General features: G+C 37.6%; 1 protein-coding gene across 1 annotated transcript; it reads left to right on the top strand.

Moving 5' to 3' along the window:
• The first annotated feature begins 2940 nt into the window (after nucleotides 1-2940).
• On the top strand, nucleotides 2941-5367 carry LOC139193405 (uncharacterized). Its single transcript, XM_070816404.1, has 2 exons — nucleotides 2941-3223; nucleotides 5240-5367. The coding sequence occupies exons 1-2, from the start codon at nucleotides 2941-2943 to the stop codon at nucleotides 5365-5367; spliced, it is 411 nt and encodes a 136-aa protein (XP_070672505.1).
• The last annotated feature ends 9679 nt before the right edge of the window (nucleotides 5368-15046 follow it).

Below are 15046 nucleotides of genomic sequence, written 5' to 3'. Positions count from 1 at the left end.
TCCCCGATAAGCAATTAATGTCTATTCAGGTAAGTGAGCCTTGATATGCAGATTTGGTGAACTTCCTGGTGTCTAAACATATCCCTAGCACACTTAATAGGAATCAACGTGATAAGCTTAAAAAGGATGCTAGGTTTTATGTTTGGGATGATCCATACTTTTGGAAATTTTGTCCCGATCAGATTGTACGCCGTTGTGTGAATGAATCTAAGTTTCAATCTATTTTAACATTCTGTCATTCATATGCATGTGGGGGACATTTTGGCACCCAACGCACTGCCCTTAAAGTCTTAGAATGTGGGTTTTATTGGCCAACCATTTTTAGGGATGCTAGGACATTTTGCCTTACATGTGATCGTTGTCAACGAATGGGTAATATAAATGCTAAGGATCAAATGCCACAAAACCCTATACTTTCTGTTGAAATATTTGATGTGTGGGGAATTGATTTTATGGGTCCTTTTCCGTCATCACATGGTTTTCTCTATATCTTGTTGGCGGTGGATTATGTTTCCAAATGGGTGGAAGCAAAAGCCACCCGGACTAACGATTCCAAAGTGGTTGCAGAATTTGTGAAGTCTAACATTTTTGCTAGGTTTGGAATGCCTCGAGTTCTTATAAGTGATGGAGGTTCACATTTTTGTAATCGCACAATCGAGGCACTGCTTAAGAAGTACAACGTTACACATAGGGTTTCGACACCCTATCATCCTCAAACAAGCGGGCAAGCCGAGGTGTCGAATCGGGAGATAAAACAGATTCTGGAGAAGACAGTTGGGCCAACAAGAAAAGATTGGAGCTTGAGGTTAGAAGATGCATTGTGGGCTTATAGGACCGCCTACAAAACACCCATAGGAATGTCTGATGCGTAAAATAACTAAACACACAAATTAAACCCTCTTGTTGACAAATGTAGTATGGATAAGTAGGGATCGTTCTTAAACCGGGGATTAGGAGGGATTGCTAAAACACTCTAAACTGACTCAAATCTGTAAAACAAAGTTTAAAATACTAAACTAGACTCAAAGAATGCAAAACTAAAATCTAAAATACTAAAACAAACCAAAAGACTCAAAACAGCAAACAAACACTCAAAATTGCCTAAAAACCACTTTCTGGGCAGTTTTGGGACTCTAACACAACTTGGACGAATTTTGGTTTCGTAATGACCTAAAACACCTAAAAACATATTCTAAGACAAGTTCTAAGTAATATGACTTAAAGGAATAAGGTGGGATTGATTTTGGACGAAAATAATTAAATGGGCAGATTGAAAAAGAAAACAGATTGTAAGACAAAATTGTGATGAATCAATGGATGATGGAATGGCTAAGGGGTTCTTCTCCACACATGAAATTTATGCAACGTAATCGATTTCCAGTTATCAATTCAATAAGTTATGAACCTCGACACTCCAAGTTAATTAGGTCCGCTTAAATTAACCTTCAGATTTCCCTAGAATCATTGAATTGGATGAATATGCATCGCAAACAAATTATTCCTAACAAGTTCTCTATATGAACAGCATGATAAAGACACAAGTTAGAATCATTACGTTCTTTGGAAATCATAAGCATCGACAAGGCATTTGTAACTATGAAAAGCATGATACTCTTGCCAGGAATCTACTTAACACGATCGTGACTAGCGACCTTCACTACTTGCGAATATAAATTCATAACGATTAGGTGAAACAAACTTATATCCTAGCACCAAATTCAAGCATGCAAATTAAGCGTGCACTCTCAATCAACATACAAGAATAAGTTCTAAATCAAACGGTTAAGCAAATTGTATTCACGACTTATGCAACGATAACTGAAAGTAATCAACTTATTTCACATATATAATCATGGTTTTGAATACACCCTTAGCCAAAACGAATTTAGCCAATCATACTCAAAGCAAAACAAAGATTACATGAATTAGACATTGAAATATAAGATAGAATACACCTAAAATTGTTCAACAACTCAGAATGAAGAGCCAAACAATTGAGTGAATCTGTCCCCTTTCCTTGCTTGCGGCAGATTGGATGTTGGTGGTTTCTTGGGTAATTGAATGATGTAGAATGGATGGAAGACGTATGGAAGTGTTTAGGGTTGATGGGTGGTGCGGCTAGGGTAGTTTTGGGTCAGAAAATATGGTGAATGGTGAAGGAATGGGGCTGTTGAAGGTGGTGTTCAGTTTCTGGCGTGAATGGGTCTGTTTGTGGCTGCCAAAACATGTTTATTTAAAGGGATTAGGAAATTAAAAACCCTAGGCTAATTAGGTAATCAGGAATTAAGTTTAAAGCTACAAATCAGAAAATTAAGGGAAAGGGCAAGGGAAATTCGGCTAGGGTTTAAAACACAAAAGGAAGGTGTTTTAAAGCATAAAAACAGGAAATAGGGAAGAGGAAATGCAAAGGGGGGTGCGGCAAGGGTTCAAAAAGGGTTCTAGGCTTTTGTTTTGTGTCCTAGAATGCTTAGAAAGTCTTCATAATTGCTGAAACTTTTAGGGACAATTAGGAAAAATCAAACTAAAGTAGGAAACCTTGGCTTAACTTTCCTACTTCAAGTAGGAATCCTTGTTCTTCTACGAATCCTCATGTGATTAGGAATCCATCTTCAATTAGGAATCCTTTGTCGATTAGGAATCCTTCGTCGATTAGGAATCCTCCTTCATGTAAGCACTTTCCTACTTCAACTAGGAAACCTTGTTCAAGTAGGAATCATCATCTTCAAGTCTTCAAATTCGTCCAAACCTTGGCTCCAATTATGTGATAATTATTCTAAGCCCAATTTTGCTCCAAAAAGCTCCAAAATGCATCTTCTTGCATCCTTTGGCCTTAAAACCTGAAAACACATAAAACTAGCTTAAAAGACTACTTTAACTAAGAAAACACCATGGAAATGCATAAGAACTAGCTAACTAAGACGCATAAATATGCTCCTATCAATGTCCCCCTTTCGGCTTGTGTATGGAAAATCATGTCACTTACCTGTAGAGTTGGAGCACAAGGCCCATTGGGCCGTGAGGAGGTTCAACATGGATGTAGATGAGGCGGGAATTCATCGTAAGCTTCAATTGAATGAACTTGATGAAATACGGAATGAAGCTTACGAGAATGCTCGACTTTACAAGGAAAAGACGAAGGCCTTTCATGACAAGATGATTCGCACCAAGTCCTTCTCTGTTGGACAAAAAGTGTTGTTTAATTCTCGTCTTCGTCTATTTCCGGGTAAGCTACGTTCACGTTGGATTGGACTGATAGGAGCATATTTATGCGACTTAGTTGGCTTGTTCTTAAGCATTTATGTTGTTTTTCTTTAGTTATTTTAGTGTTTAAAGTCATTTTCGTGCAATTTCAGGTTTAGAGACGAAGTATGCAAAGAAGTGCAAAATGGAGCATTTTAGAGCAAAATTGACTGGAATGGAGTGTATGCTAATGGAGCACAAGGAATGGACGAGTTTGAAGGTCAAAGGAGCTTAAGAAATGAAGAAATGAAAGTGAAGAACAAAGAATTCAGATTTGGAAACCAAAGTTTCTAAAGTTGGAAGTTTCTATTCTTGGAGGTTTCCATTTTCGAGAGTTTCTATTCTTGGCTTTGGGCTTTTAGATGACCTAAACCCTAATTCCTTGTGGACCCTAACCCTAGCCGCACCTAGGCCTCTAGAATATCTGATTTCCTTGCCTTGCAAGGCATTCTAGAAGGCCCATCTCTAAACCCTAACCCTAGCCGCACCTTAGGCCTTATTCCCACTAAAAATCTGATTGTTTTAACCTAATTTCTGGTGGATTTGGGCTTCTAGAAACCCTAATCTGATTGCTAGGGTTTTGAAGTGCCTATATATACTCATTAAACCCTTTTGGCCGGAGATACCACCTCTCCTACACAATAATTCACGCCAGAAATCTGCCCTCTCCTTTGCCGCAGCTTTCCATCACCATTCACCATAATTCCTACCCAAAAACAACCCTAGAAGCACCAACCATCAACCCTAAACCTTTTCATACCATTCCCCATCCATTCTACACCACAAATAACCCCAAAAACCTGTTCTAAACTTCTCTGCCGTAGCAAGGAGGAAGGAGAATTCTTGGATGCGCTTGCTGCCAAGTTGGAGCGTTCTAGGTGTTTTCTTTCTTTGGATTTTAATTTCTAAATTTATGTATCTTTGCTTTGCGAGTATGAGGAACTAAACCCCCCCTTGGCTAGGGGGGATTCGAAATACATGTTTATGCTTGCGATATGAATTGATTACTTCTAATTGCGTTTCATAAGTTGTGAATTCAATTTACTTATCTATGTGTGTGTTGGTTGAGAGTGCACGCTTAATTATCATGCATAAATTGAATGCTAGGATATAAGGAAATTTCACCTAATCGTTATGGACTTATATTCACAAGTAGTAAAGGTTGATGATCTCAATCGCGTTAAGTAAATTCTTGGCATAAGTTTCATGCAATCATAGTAACAAGTGCTTCGTCAATGCTTATGGTTTTCATAGAACTTGATGATTCTTGCTTGTATCTCTATTATGCAATCATGTAGGGGACTTGTGGGGAATGCTTTGGGTTGTCGTATGCAATCATCCAATTCAATAACGTTAGGAAAATCTGAAGGTTAATTTAAGCGGACCTAATTAACTTGGGGCGTTGAGAATTCATGGGTTATTGAAAAGCAATTGGAAATCGTTTTGAATGCAAGTGTGACATGTGTGGAGATGAACCCCTTAGCTAGCCTTCCATCCATTCATTTAAACCAAATTCGTTTTAAAATCTGTTCGTTTTACAAAGTTTTGTTTTGTTTTCAAATTCGTCCAAAATCAATCCCCCTTTTCTTTGTTGAGTCATATTAGTTAGAAGTCAAGTTAGTTTGTGTTTTTAAGTGTTTTGAGTCAAGTTAAAACCTAATTTCGTCCAAGTTTGTGTCTAGTGTTCAAAACTGCCCAGATTGTGTTTTTAAGGCAGTTTTGAGTGTTTTGGTGTTGTTTTGAGTCTTTTGGTTTGTTTTGGTATTTTAAAGTTTAGTTTTGCATTCTTTGAGTCTAGTTTAGTGTTTTAAACTTGTTTTTACGTATTTGAGTCAGTTTTCAAGTGATTTTGCAATCTCTCCTAATCCCCGGCCTAGAACGATCCCTACTTACATACTTACTACAATTGATAAAAAGAGGGTTAATTTGAGTGCTAGTTAATTTACACATCATGGACCCTTTGTTATTACTAATATTTTTCCTCATGGTGCAATCCAAGTTCGTAGTTTCAAAACAGGTCAAGAGTTCAAGGTGAATGGGCATCGCGTGAAGCCTTACTACGAGAGCTTTGTAGAACATGATGTGGAGGAGACAACCCACTATGCCGTGGGTACCCATGAAGGTTGATATATGTGGCAGCGTCCGGCTGGAAGACATTAAAGCAATCGCTTTTTGGGAGGCAACCCATTTATTCTGCCATGATTGTCAATATTATTGCTTGTTTAATTATTTTTGGGTATGGTTTTCTATTTTGAAACATTAACAAATATGCAAAGGATTTTAACATTAAACTTCATGGAAATGAACAGGAAACAGGGAAATAAAGAAACACAACATAATACAAGAAGAGGCCTTCACAAAGGCTAGTTGGGCGGAGCCTCAGCAGTCGGCGGAGCCACAGAAGGAGGAGGTAGTGGATTTTGATCATTTGGAGCTTTACTACGCGGTACAACCCCACGAACCTCTGATGATCAAGAGCAATTTGACTATCAGAATCTTGCATCTGATCAATCTTCCTCTTCATGTTTGTAGCATAATCATGCGCTAGCCTGTGCAACTGCTTATTCTCTTGCTTAAGCCCTTTGATCTCCTGCTTGAGACTTATCACTTCAGCCACCAGTGATTCAACTTGACGGGTTCGAGCAAATAGACGTTGGGCCAGATTGGACACAAAACCTGCGCACTGCACACTGAGAGCCAGAGAATCCTTAACAGCCAAATCATCAGATCGTCTGGACAGTGGCCTGGTATCTTTGGGAGTGACAATGTTCCGGGCCAGCACCGCAGCGGTCATGGCATTTTTCATCACCGAGTCCCCAACGGTAACAGGACCAGTAAGAGATATGAAGGATGGGTGCCATATGTTATCTGGAGAAGGTGGGGCCGCCTCTTCACGGAAGTTTAAGTCAAAACGACGATCGGAAGGGCCAGACATTTTCAGAGGTTTTGGAGAAAGAAAAGATGGGCTAAATCCAGAGGTTAGAAGTGCAAAGGGGAGTTTTACAAGCAGAATTTCAATGCACTTTGAAATGAACTACGCACCTCTATAAAAAAATAGCACTCGATGAGGCTGATTCCAGTTATCAAGGAGGCACTCGCTTTCTCAAAAGTTGGGCATGAAACTCCGGGCCAATCTTCCTTTTCTAGATTTGTCCGCACTTGTCACATGCAATCTTTGCCCTCAACGAAGCTCAGAACTCGAAGCGTAAATTCCGGATATTAAAGAGGCATCTGCTTTATCAAGACGTGTCAGCATCTGTCAATTGCACATCTGCGTTGCGTAAATCACGCGCAATCTGTCGAAGATTTCTGGAGAAGCGGAATGCACGTGAAGTCTACTGTTAAATTATCCCAGGCTTGCCGACACAAGTAATGGAACAATGCCTTCCCAGCCATTAAGAAAATTCTATAAATGTTGAACTTCATAGTGAGGCAGCCTCACCCAACTTTCAGCCTCACTTAACCTTTCATCCTCTCTGAAATGGCTTTCCAACAAACCCTCTCGAGTCACTCTGTATTCCTCATTCCTTGGGATACTCCTGTGAACAACCCATCCAGAGCAAAAGTATTTCATATCATGAAGGTAGATGATGTGAAAATTAACTTGACACACAAATTAAACCCTATTTGTGACAATTGTAGTAATGATGTAAGTAGGGATCGTTCTAACCGGGGATTAACTAGGGGTGCTAATCTAATACAAATCGACTTAGAAACACAAAAACTAAACTTAAAGACTCTAATTAGACTACTAAGATTCAAAACAGATTTGAAACACTCAAATCTGCCCAAAACTGATTAAAACAAGTTAATTGACTCAAACAGCAACTAAGACAAGATTTGGACGAATTTGACAAAACTTATGACTCAAAATACTTAAAAACACCAAAGAGGACAGATTATGAAGACTCAAACTTAACAAAATATGGGGGAATTGTGTTTGGACGAATTTGAACTAAATGCACAGATTGTAAATTAAAACGGATTGTAAACTAAATGTGATGAATCAATGGGTGATGGAATGGCTAAGGGGTTGTTCTCCACACATGAAATTTATGCAACGTAATCGATTTCCAGTTATCAATTCAATAAGTTATGAACCTCGACACTCCAAGTTAATTAGGTCCACTTAAATTAACTTTTAGATTTCCCTAGAATCATTGAATTGGATGAATATGCATCGCAAACAAATTATTCCTAACAAGTTCTCTATATGAACAGCATGATAAAGATACAAGTTAGAATCATTAAGTTCTTTGGAAATCATAAGCATCGACAAGGCAATTGTAACTATGAAAAGCATGATACTCCTGCCATGAATCTACTTAACACGATCGTGACTAGCGATCTTCACTACTTGCGAATATAAATTCATAACGATTAGGTGTAACAAACTTATATTCTAGCACCAAATTCCAGCATGCAAATCAAGCGTGCACTCTCAATCAACATACAAGAATAAGTTTTGAATTAAACGGTTAAGCAAATTGTATTCACGACTTATGCAACGATAACTGGAAGTAATCAACTTATTTCGCATAAATAAACATGGTTTCGAATACACCCTTAGCCAAAACGAATTTAGCCAATCATACTCAATGAAAAACAAAGATTACAAGAAGTAGACATTGAAATATAAGATAGAATACACCTAAAATTGTTCAACAACTCAGATTGAAGAGCCAAACAATTTTCATGAACTGTCTCCTTCTCTTCTCCTTGCGGCAGATTGGGTGAGGATGATTTCTGGGGGGTTTGTGTGATGTAGAATGGATTATGGATGGTGTAGGGGCACGGCAAGGCTTGGGGGTAGTGTATGGGTGTTGTGTGGAAGGTGTGGAGATGAAGAATGGTGGTGGAAATCGGCAGAGATGGAGGAGGAATGGTTTCTGAGGTTGTGGATGGGGTTTGACGAATTTGGGAGAGTGTGTGGCTGAATGGAGATGTTTGTGGCTGCACAAACCTGTTTATTTAAAGGGATTAGGAAATTAAAAACCCTAGGCTAATTAGGTAATCAGGAATTAAGTTTAAAGCTTCTAGAATTAAGGAAACAAATCAGAAAATTAAAAGGAAAGGTCAAGGAAATTCGGCCAGGGTTTAAAGCATAAAAAGGAAGGTGTTTTAATGCTCCAAAACAGGAAAGAGCCCTCTCCCTTGCACGGCAAGGAAGAGGAAAGGGCAAGGGAGTGTGGCAAGGGGTCCATAAGGGTTCTAGGCTTTTGTTTTGTGTCCTAGAATGCTTAGAAAATCTTCATAATTGCTGGAACTTTTAGGGACAATTAGGAAAAATCAAACCAAAGTAGGAAACCTTGGCTTAACTTTCCTACTTCAAGTAGGAATCCTTGTTGGAGTAGGAATCCTTGTTCTTCTAGGAATCCTCATGTGATTAGGAATCCATCTTCAATTAGGAATCCTTCGTCAATTAGGAATCCTTCGTTGATTAGGAATCCTCCTTCATGTAAGCACTTTCCTACTTCAACTAGGAAACCTTGTTCAAGTAGGAATCATCATCTTCAAGCCTTCAAATTCGTCCAAACCTTGGCTCCAAATATTTGACATGCATTCCAAACTCCATTTTGCTTCTTTTTGCACACTTTGACCTTAGAACCTGAAAACACACAAAAATGACTTTAAACACTAAAATAGCTAAGTAAACACAACCTAAATGCATGAGAACAAGCCAATTAAATAGCATAAATATGCTCCTATCAGTAGAAAGCAAGAGTATCTCATATCATGCATTCTCCGTGTCCTTTTCCTTGTCTTTGTTCTAACCTGTAGGACTAGGAGAAGGAAAGCAATCAGCCAGCTCTTGGCATCAATCTTCCGATCTGGAACCGACTGCTTGGAACCCCTTCCTGATTGCTTACATGGTATTGCTCTCGAGTACTCGTCTTCCACAGTGTGGTAGACAAAGAGGAAGCACAAGATGTTAAAGATGAGTACTCGAGAGCAAGGCTAGGAGAACAGATAAGGAAATGCCGCATGCGCAATCAATCCAGCAGAATGAGTCTGAGTTGAAGAACTCGAGAAGCTTCAATCTCATCTACCTCCATGACCATATTTGCGTTCTTAAACTCTCCTCTGTCTGGTTTTTTCTTTGCCATATTTGTCATGTTTATTCGTTATCTGTTTGTTTGATTGTTTTTGTGAGAATTTATGCTTGAAACATTGAGGACAATGTTTGATTTAAGTGTGGGGGGGTAACCAAGTTGTTCTACATAATTTTCACACCATTTATCACCCATAACTTCAAGTATTGTTCCTTGCTGTTTTTAAGTGTTTTTAAGCAGTTTTGGTGTGTTTTAGTGTGTTTTGGCATATAACTCCGAAAATCCCATAAAAATTTGAAAAATTGTTTTGAAAGTTTTTTTTTTTTAAGTTGTTTTGTGTGTTTGTTTGTGTCTTAGGGTACCTTCCAACACAATGATGAGGATTCGTTTTATAATTGCATGGCTGTTAAAGAGAGTTATAAACATGGAGAAGAGTTTGATTTATTCTTGGTATATGCTTGGTGGTGGTTATAATTTCTGAATTCACATGTAATAAAAAAAAAAAAAAAATGAGTTTTTGTAACATGCTTGAAGGAAGGAACTCAAACTAACGCTACAACCCTGTGAGACTTGAGCCTAAAACGTTATTTGGAGAGTTAAAATCTATGCATTATTGTTTTCTAAAGTCGTTGCATGATCTCATTTTTCTTTGCTTGGTTACTACTTAGAAGGCGTTTCATCATTTAGTTCCAAATGCTAGAACTCATGCCCATTTCATTCAAAGCATGATATTGATTTGCATAACACATATTCAAGATGAAGTTGTGTAGTTACCACCACCAAAGCCAAATTGCCGTGTATCCTACTTCATTATTTGTTTAAGTTAACCCCATTGAGCCTTGTAAGTCTACGTTCTTTGTTAATGATAGGAGCATATTTATGCGCCTTAGTTAGCTAGTTCTTATGCATCTTTGTTATGTTTTCTTCGTTAAAGTAGTCTTTTAAGCTACTTTCATGTGTTTTCAGGTTTAAAGGACATATTACATGAAATGATGCAATTTGGAGCTTTTGGAGCAAAAAGTGAGCTTGGAATGAAAAGGACATGCTTGGAACACAAGGTTGGGTTGAAATTGAAGAGTTCGAGATTTGAGGTTTCCTACTTGAAGTAGGAAAGCTAAGCCTAAAAGTTTCCATTTTGGGTTGATCTTTCCTAAATCGGAATTGGCAACCAAAGTTTCTAAAGTTGGAAGTTTCTATTCTTGGAGGTTTCCAATTTCGAGAGTTTCTATTCTCGGCTTTGGGCTTTTGGATGACCCATCTTTGCCTCTTGGACCTATGCCGCACCTAACCCTAACCCTAGCCCACTTAATCAGCCGCACCTAGGCCTTGTTCACATGAAAAAAATCTGATTACTTACCCTAAGCCCATGCCGCACCTAATGTTCTAGAAACCCTAGTTTTTGGTGGATTTCCTAACCCTAGCCCATTTGTCTAATCTGATTTCTTTAGGGTTTGGCTGCCTATATATATATGTTTTACCTCCCTTGGCCGAAGGAGAACCCTCTCCATAATCCAGAAATTAATCCTTCACGCCAGAAACCATTCCCCATCTTCAACGGCACCTATCCTTCATCATTCACCATATTTTCTGACCCAAAACCACCCTAGCCGTCCCATACACCTATCCTACACACTTTTCCACCATTCTACACCATCCATAACCCCCAAAAACCATCACAAACCCCTGTGCCGCAACCAAGGAAGAGGAGGAAGGTTCTTAGATGTTCCTGCTGTGCAATTTAGATTGCTGGAATTTTTAGGTGTGATCTTTCTTATGTTTCAATGTTTCAATTCAATAAACTTTGTGTTGTGAGTATGAGGAACTAAACCCCCTTAGTTGGGGGGTAATTCGAAACCATGTACATGCTTGCAATTTGATTCGATTACATTCAGTTGTTATTTCATAAGTTGTGGATTCAATTCGTTCATCTATTTGATTGATACTTATTTATGTATGTTGATTGAGAGTGCACGCTTAGTTTTCATGCATGAATATGATGCTAGATTATGAGGGAGTTTCACCTAATAGTTACAACCTTATAATCACAAGTAGTGAAGATCGCTTGAAAACGATCGCGTTGAATGAATTCTTAGCATAAGTTTCATGCAATTCATAGTAACAAATGCTTTGTCAATGCTTATGTTTTTCATAGAACGTAATGATTCTTGCTTGTATCTCTATTATGCAATTCATGTAGGGAACTTGTAGGGAATGTTTTGGGTTGTCGTATGCAATCATCCAACTTGATAAATTCTGGAAAAACTGAGGGTTAATTAGTGCAATTCACGGTTAATTCGGGGCATTGAGTCTTTATAATTTATTGGAAGAACAACTGAAAATCGTTTGTTTGCAAGTGTGACATGTGTGGAGAAGAACCTCCTAACTAGCCTTTTATCCATCTATTTCACCAAAATCGTTTTTACAATCTGTTTAGTTTCAAGTTTCTGTTTTGTGTTAAATTTTCGTCCAAAACAAATCTCCCTTTAATTTGAAGTCTTAGATTAGTTAGAAAGTGTTTTGATTTGTGTTTCTAAGTATTTTGATTCAAGTTTTCATCAAATTTCGTCCAAATTAGTGTAGGTGCTCAAAACTGCCCAGAAAGTGGTTTTTAGGCAGTTTTGAGCCTTCTAGTTGCTGTTTTGAGTTTTAGGTTTGTTTAAGTGTTTTAACCTTTACTTTTGCATTCTTTGAGTCTAGTTTAGTGTTTTAAACTTTGTTTTTGAGTTTTTAAGTCAGTTTCCAAGTGTTTAGCAATCCCTCCTAATCCCCGGTTTAGAACGATCCCTACTTACATCTTTGCTACAATTTGACAAAAAGAGGGTTTAATTTGTGTGCTTATCTATTTCGCATCAGTTAACCCACGTTATCCTCACCTAGCCTAGATTAGGACCATCCATACCCTTGTTCTTAAAGCATAGTAAAGCATGATTCAAATTGAATTCCTTTTGAGTAATGTTTGGCAGAAAACAAGTGTGGGGGAAGTGTTTCTCATGTAAGTAGTGTGCCATAGGCACGAGTGGAAAGAAAAGAAAAGAAAAGAAAAATTCGTGCTATGAAAAAAAAAACAAAAGTTGAATTTGACCCTAAGAGTTGTTTAAATCTTACCCTTATGTCTAAAAGTTGATTTCTGCAATCTAAGTGAATTCTAAGTTCAAGTTCATTACTTTATTTGCTATTGCTTTAAGAACGTTTGTTTTCCCTTACTTTCATTTGTTAGCCAACACCCCAAGCCCCGTTACAACCTTTGACTTCAATCTTGAGTGTTATGTGTTTCAATTTGTGGAGTTTGAATTTGGTATGAGCATATGGTGTCACTGGTTATCGCATCTAAGTAGTAGCATTCCATTCATGAGATCATATCTAAACATGCTCCAGAAATCGCTTTCTTTGTAATACATATATGTGAGTGTTCATTTTCATGTTTACATCAATCTTCTCACATATAACTAGTATAGGGTGTGTAGTGATATGATATTAACTAGCACTCAAATTAAACCCTCTTTTTATCAATTGTAGCAAAGTATGTAAGTAGGGATCATTCTAGACCGGGGATTAGGAGGGATTGCTAAATCACTTGAAAACTGACTCAAATACGTAAAAACAAGTTTAAAACACTAAACTAGACTCAAAGAAAGCAAAACTAAACTCTAAAACACTAAAACAAACCTAAAGACTCAAAACAGCCCATAAACACTCAAAACTGCCTTAAAACCACAATCTGGGCAGTTTTGAACAATAAAAACAACTTGGACGAAAATTGGTTTTAACTTGACTTAAGACACTTAAAAACTCAAACTAAAGTGATTTCTAACTACTATGACTCAACAAAATAAAGGGGGATTGATTTTGGACGAATTAAAAACAAAACAAAACTTGTAAACTAGAATAGATTTTAAAACGAATTTGGTGAAAGAGAATGGATGGAAAGCTAGCTAAGGGGTTCTTCTCCACACATGTTATACTCGCATACAAAACGATTTCTAATTGCAATTCAATAAACCATGAATACTCAACACTCCAAGTTAATTAGGTCCGCTTAAATTAACTTTCAGATTTCCCTTATATCAATGAATTGGATGGAAAAGGGGCATCGCAACCAAATTATTCCTCAAAAGTTCCCTACATGAAAGCGCATAATAGAGATACAATCAAAGATCATTACGTTCAATGGAAGTCATAAGCATTGACGAGGCACTCGTAACTACGAAAGCGCATGAAACTTATGCCAAGAATTCACTTAACGCAATTGTGATCAACAACTTTTACTACTTATGAATATAAGTTCATAACTATTAGGTGAAACTCCCTTACATTCTAGCATCAAACTTATGCATGAAAATTAAGTGTGCACACTCAACCAACATACACAAATCAGTTTTAATTCATATAGATAAGTAAATTGAATCCACAACTTATGAAACGCAATTAGAAGTAATCAAATCATATAGCAAGCATAATCATGGTTTCTGATAGGAGCATATTTATGCGCCTTAGTTAGCTAGTTCTTATGCATTTATGTTGTGTTTTCTTAGTTAAAGTAGTCTTTTAAGCTATTTTCATGTGTTTTCAGGTTTTAGAGACAAAGTGAGCAAAAGGATGCAATTTGGAGCATTTTGGAGCAAAATTGGGGTAGAATGGAGTTCATGCACATGAAGCACAAGGGATGGACGAATTTGAAGGATTGATGAAGCTAGGAATGTGTTTTGAAGTTGAAGAATTGAAGATACAAAGATTCCTAATTGAAGTGGGAAAGTGCTTAATTGAAGATGAAATCCTAGTTGAAGATGGATTCCTAGTTGAAGTTGGATTCCTAGAAGATTGAAGTTTCCTACTCAAACAAGGTTTCCTACTTGAAGAAGGGAAGTTGAAGCCAAAGAATCAGCTCAAGTGAAGAAACCTTATCCAAAACATTATCCGAACCCTATCCTATCCAATCCTATCTTATCTTATCCTATCCTAATCCTATCCTAATTTAATTCCAGCTGCATGGGGGATTTATTTTCAGATTAGGATACATTAAAATTGGTTTCTAGAAGCCCTTATCCACTCCTACAAAGGTGCCACACCTTATCCCTTGTTTTTTCTAGAAATCAGCCACAAAACAACCTTTCTAGAAGGCCTTATCCCTTGTCCTACAAAAGTGACGCCCCAAACCTTTCTAGAACTTCTAGAAACCTGATTATTCCTTTCCCCCTCGGTTTCTAAAAGCCTTAGCCTTTTCCTTCAAGGATTGTGTGTTATTATCCTATACAAATTAGGCTTTTAAATCCTTTTCCTTTGCTACATAGGGGCTGCGAATTTGAGCCTATAAATACCATCCTTTGCTGCACCATTTAGTCACCATCCTCTACCATATTTTCACTACACCATTCACCCAAACATCCCTCATTGTGCCGTGAGTTTGCAAGGAAAAGAAGGAAGAACTCTTGGAGCCGTGCATGCCATTCAAGGAGCTTGGATTGTGGAGCGATTCTAGGTGTTTTCTATCTTTGTTAGAATGTTTAAATTTATTTATCTTTGTTTATTTGCGAACATGAGGAACTAATTTCTTTATAGTTAGAGGGGAATTCAAAGCCATGATCATATGTTTTATATGACTTGATTACCTCCAGTTATGATTTCATGAATCGTGAATGTGGTTTACTTATCTATTTGATTGATAACTTGTTCTTGTGTGTTAATTAAGGATGCATACTTAGTTCGCATGCATGAATTTGATGCTAGAGTATAAGGGAATTTCACCTAATCGTTAT

The sequence above is a fragment of the Malus domestica genome, chromosome 17, assembly GCF_042453785.1.
Source record: "Malus domestica chromosome 17, GDT2T_hap1".
In the NCBI taxonomy this organism is placed as follows: Eukaryota; Viridiplantae; Streptophyta; class Magnoliopsida; order Rosales; family Rosaceae; genus Malus; species Malus domestica.
Note: the sequence above shows the minus strand (reverse complement) of the source record. Positions and strands in the feature narration are given on the sequence as shown.

Bases quoted from the DNA above. Each gene is read 5' to 3' on its own strand.
- LOC139193405 (XM_070816404.1), top strand. From the start codon at position 2,941: ATGTCCCCCTTTCGGCTTGTGTATGGAAAATCATGTCACTTACCTGTA. The intron at 3,224-5,239 runs GTAAGCTACGTT...GTGCAATCCAAG, and splicing joins TCGTCTTCGTCTATTTCCGG to TTCGTAGTTTCAAAACAGGT.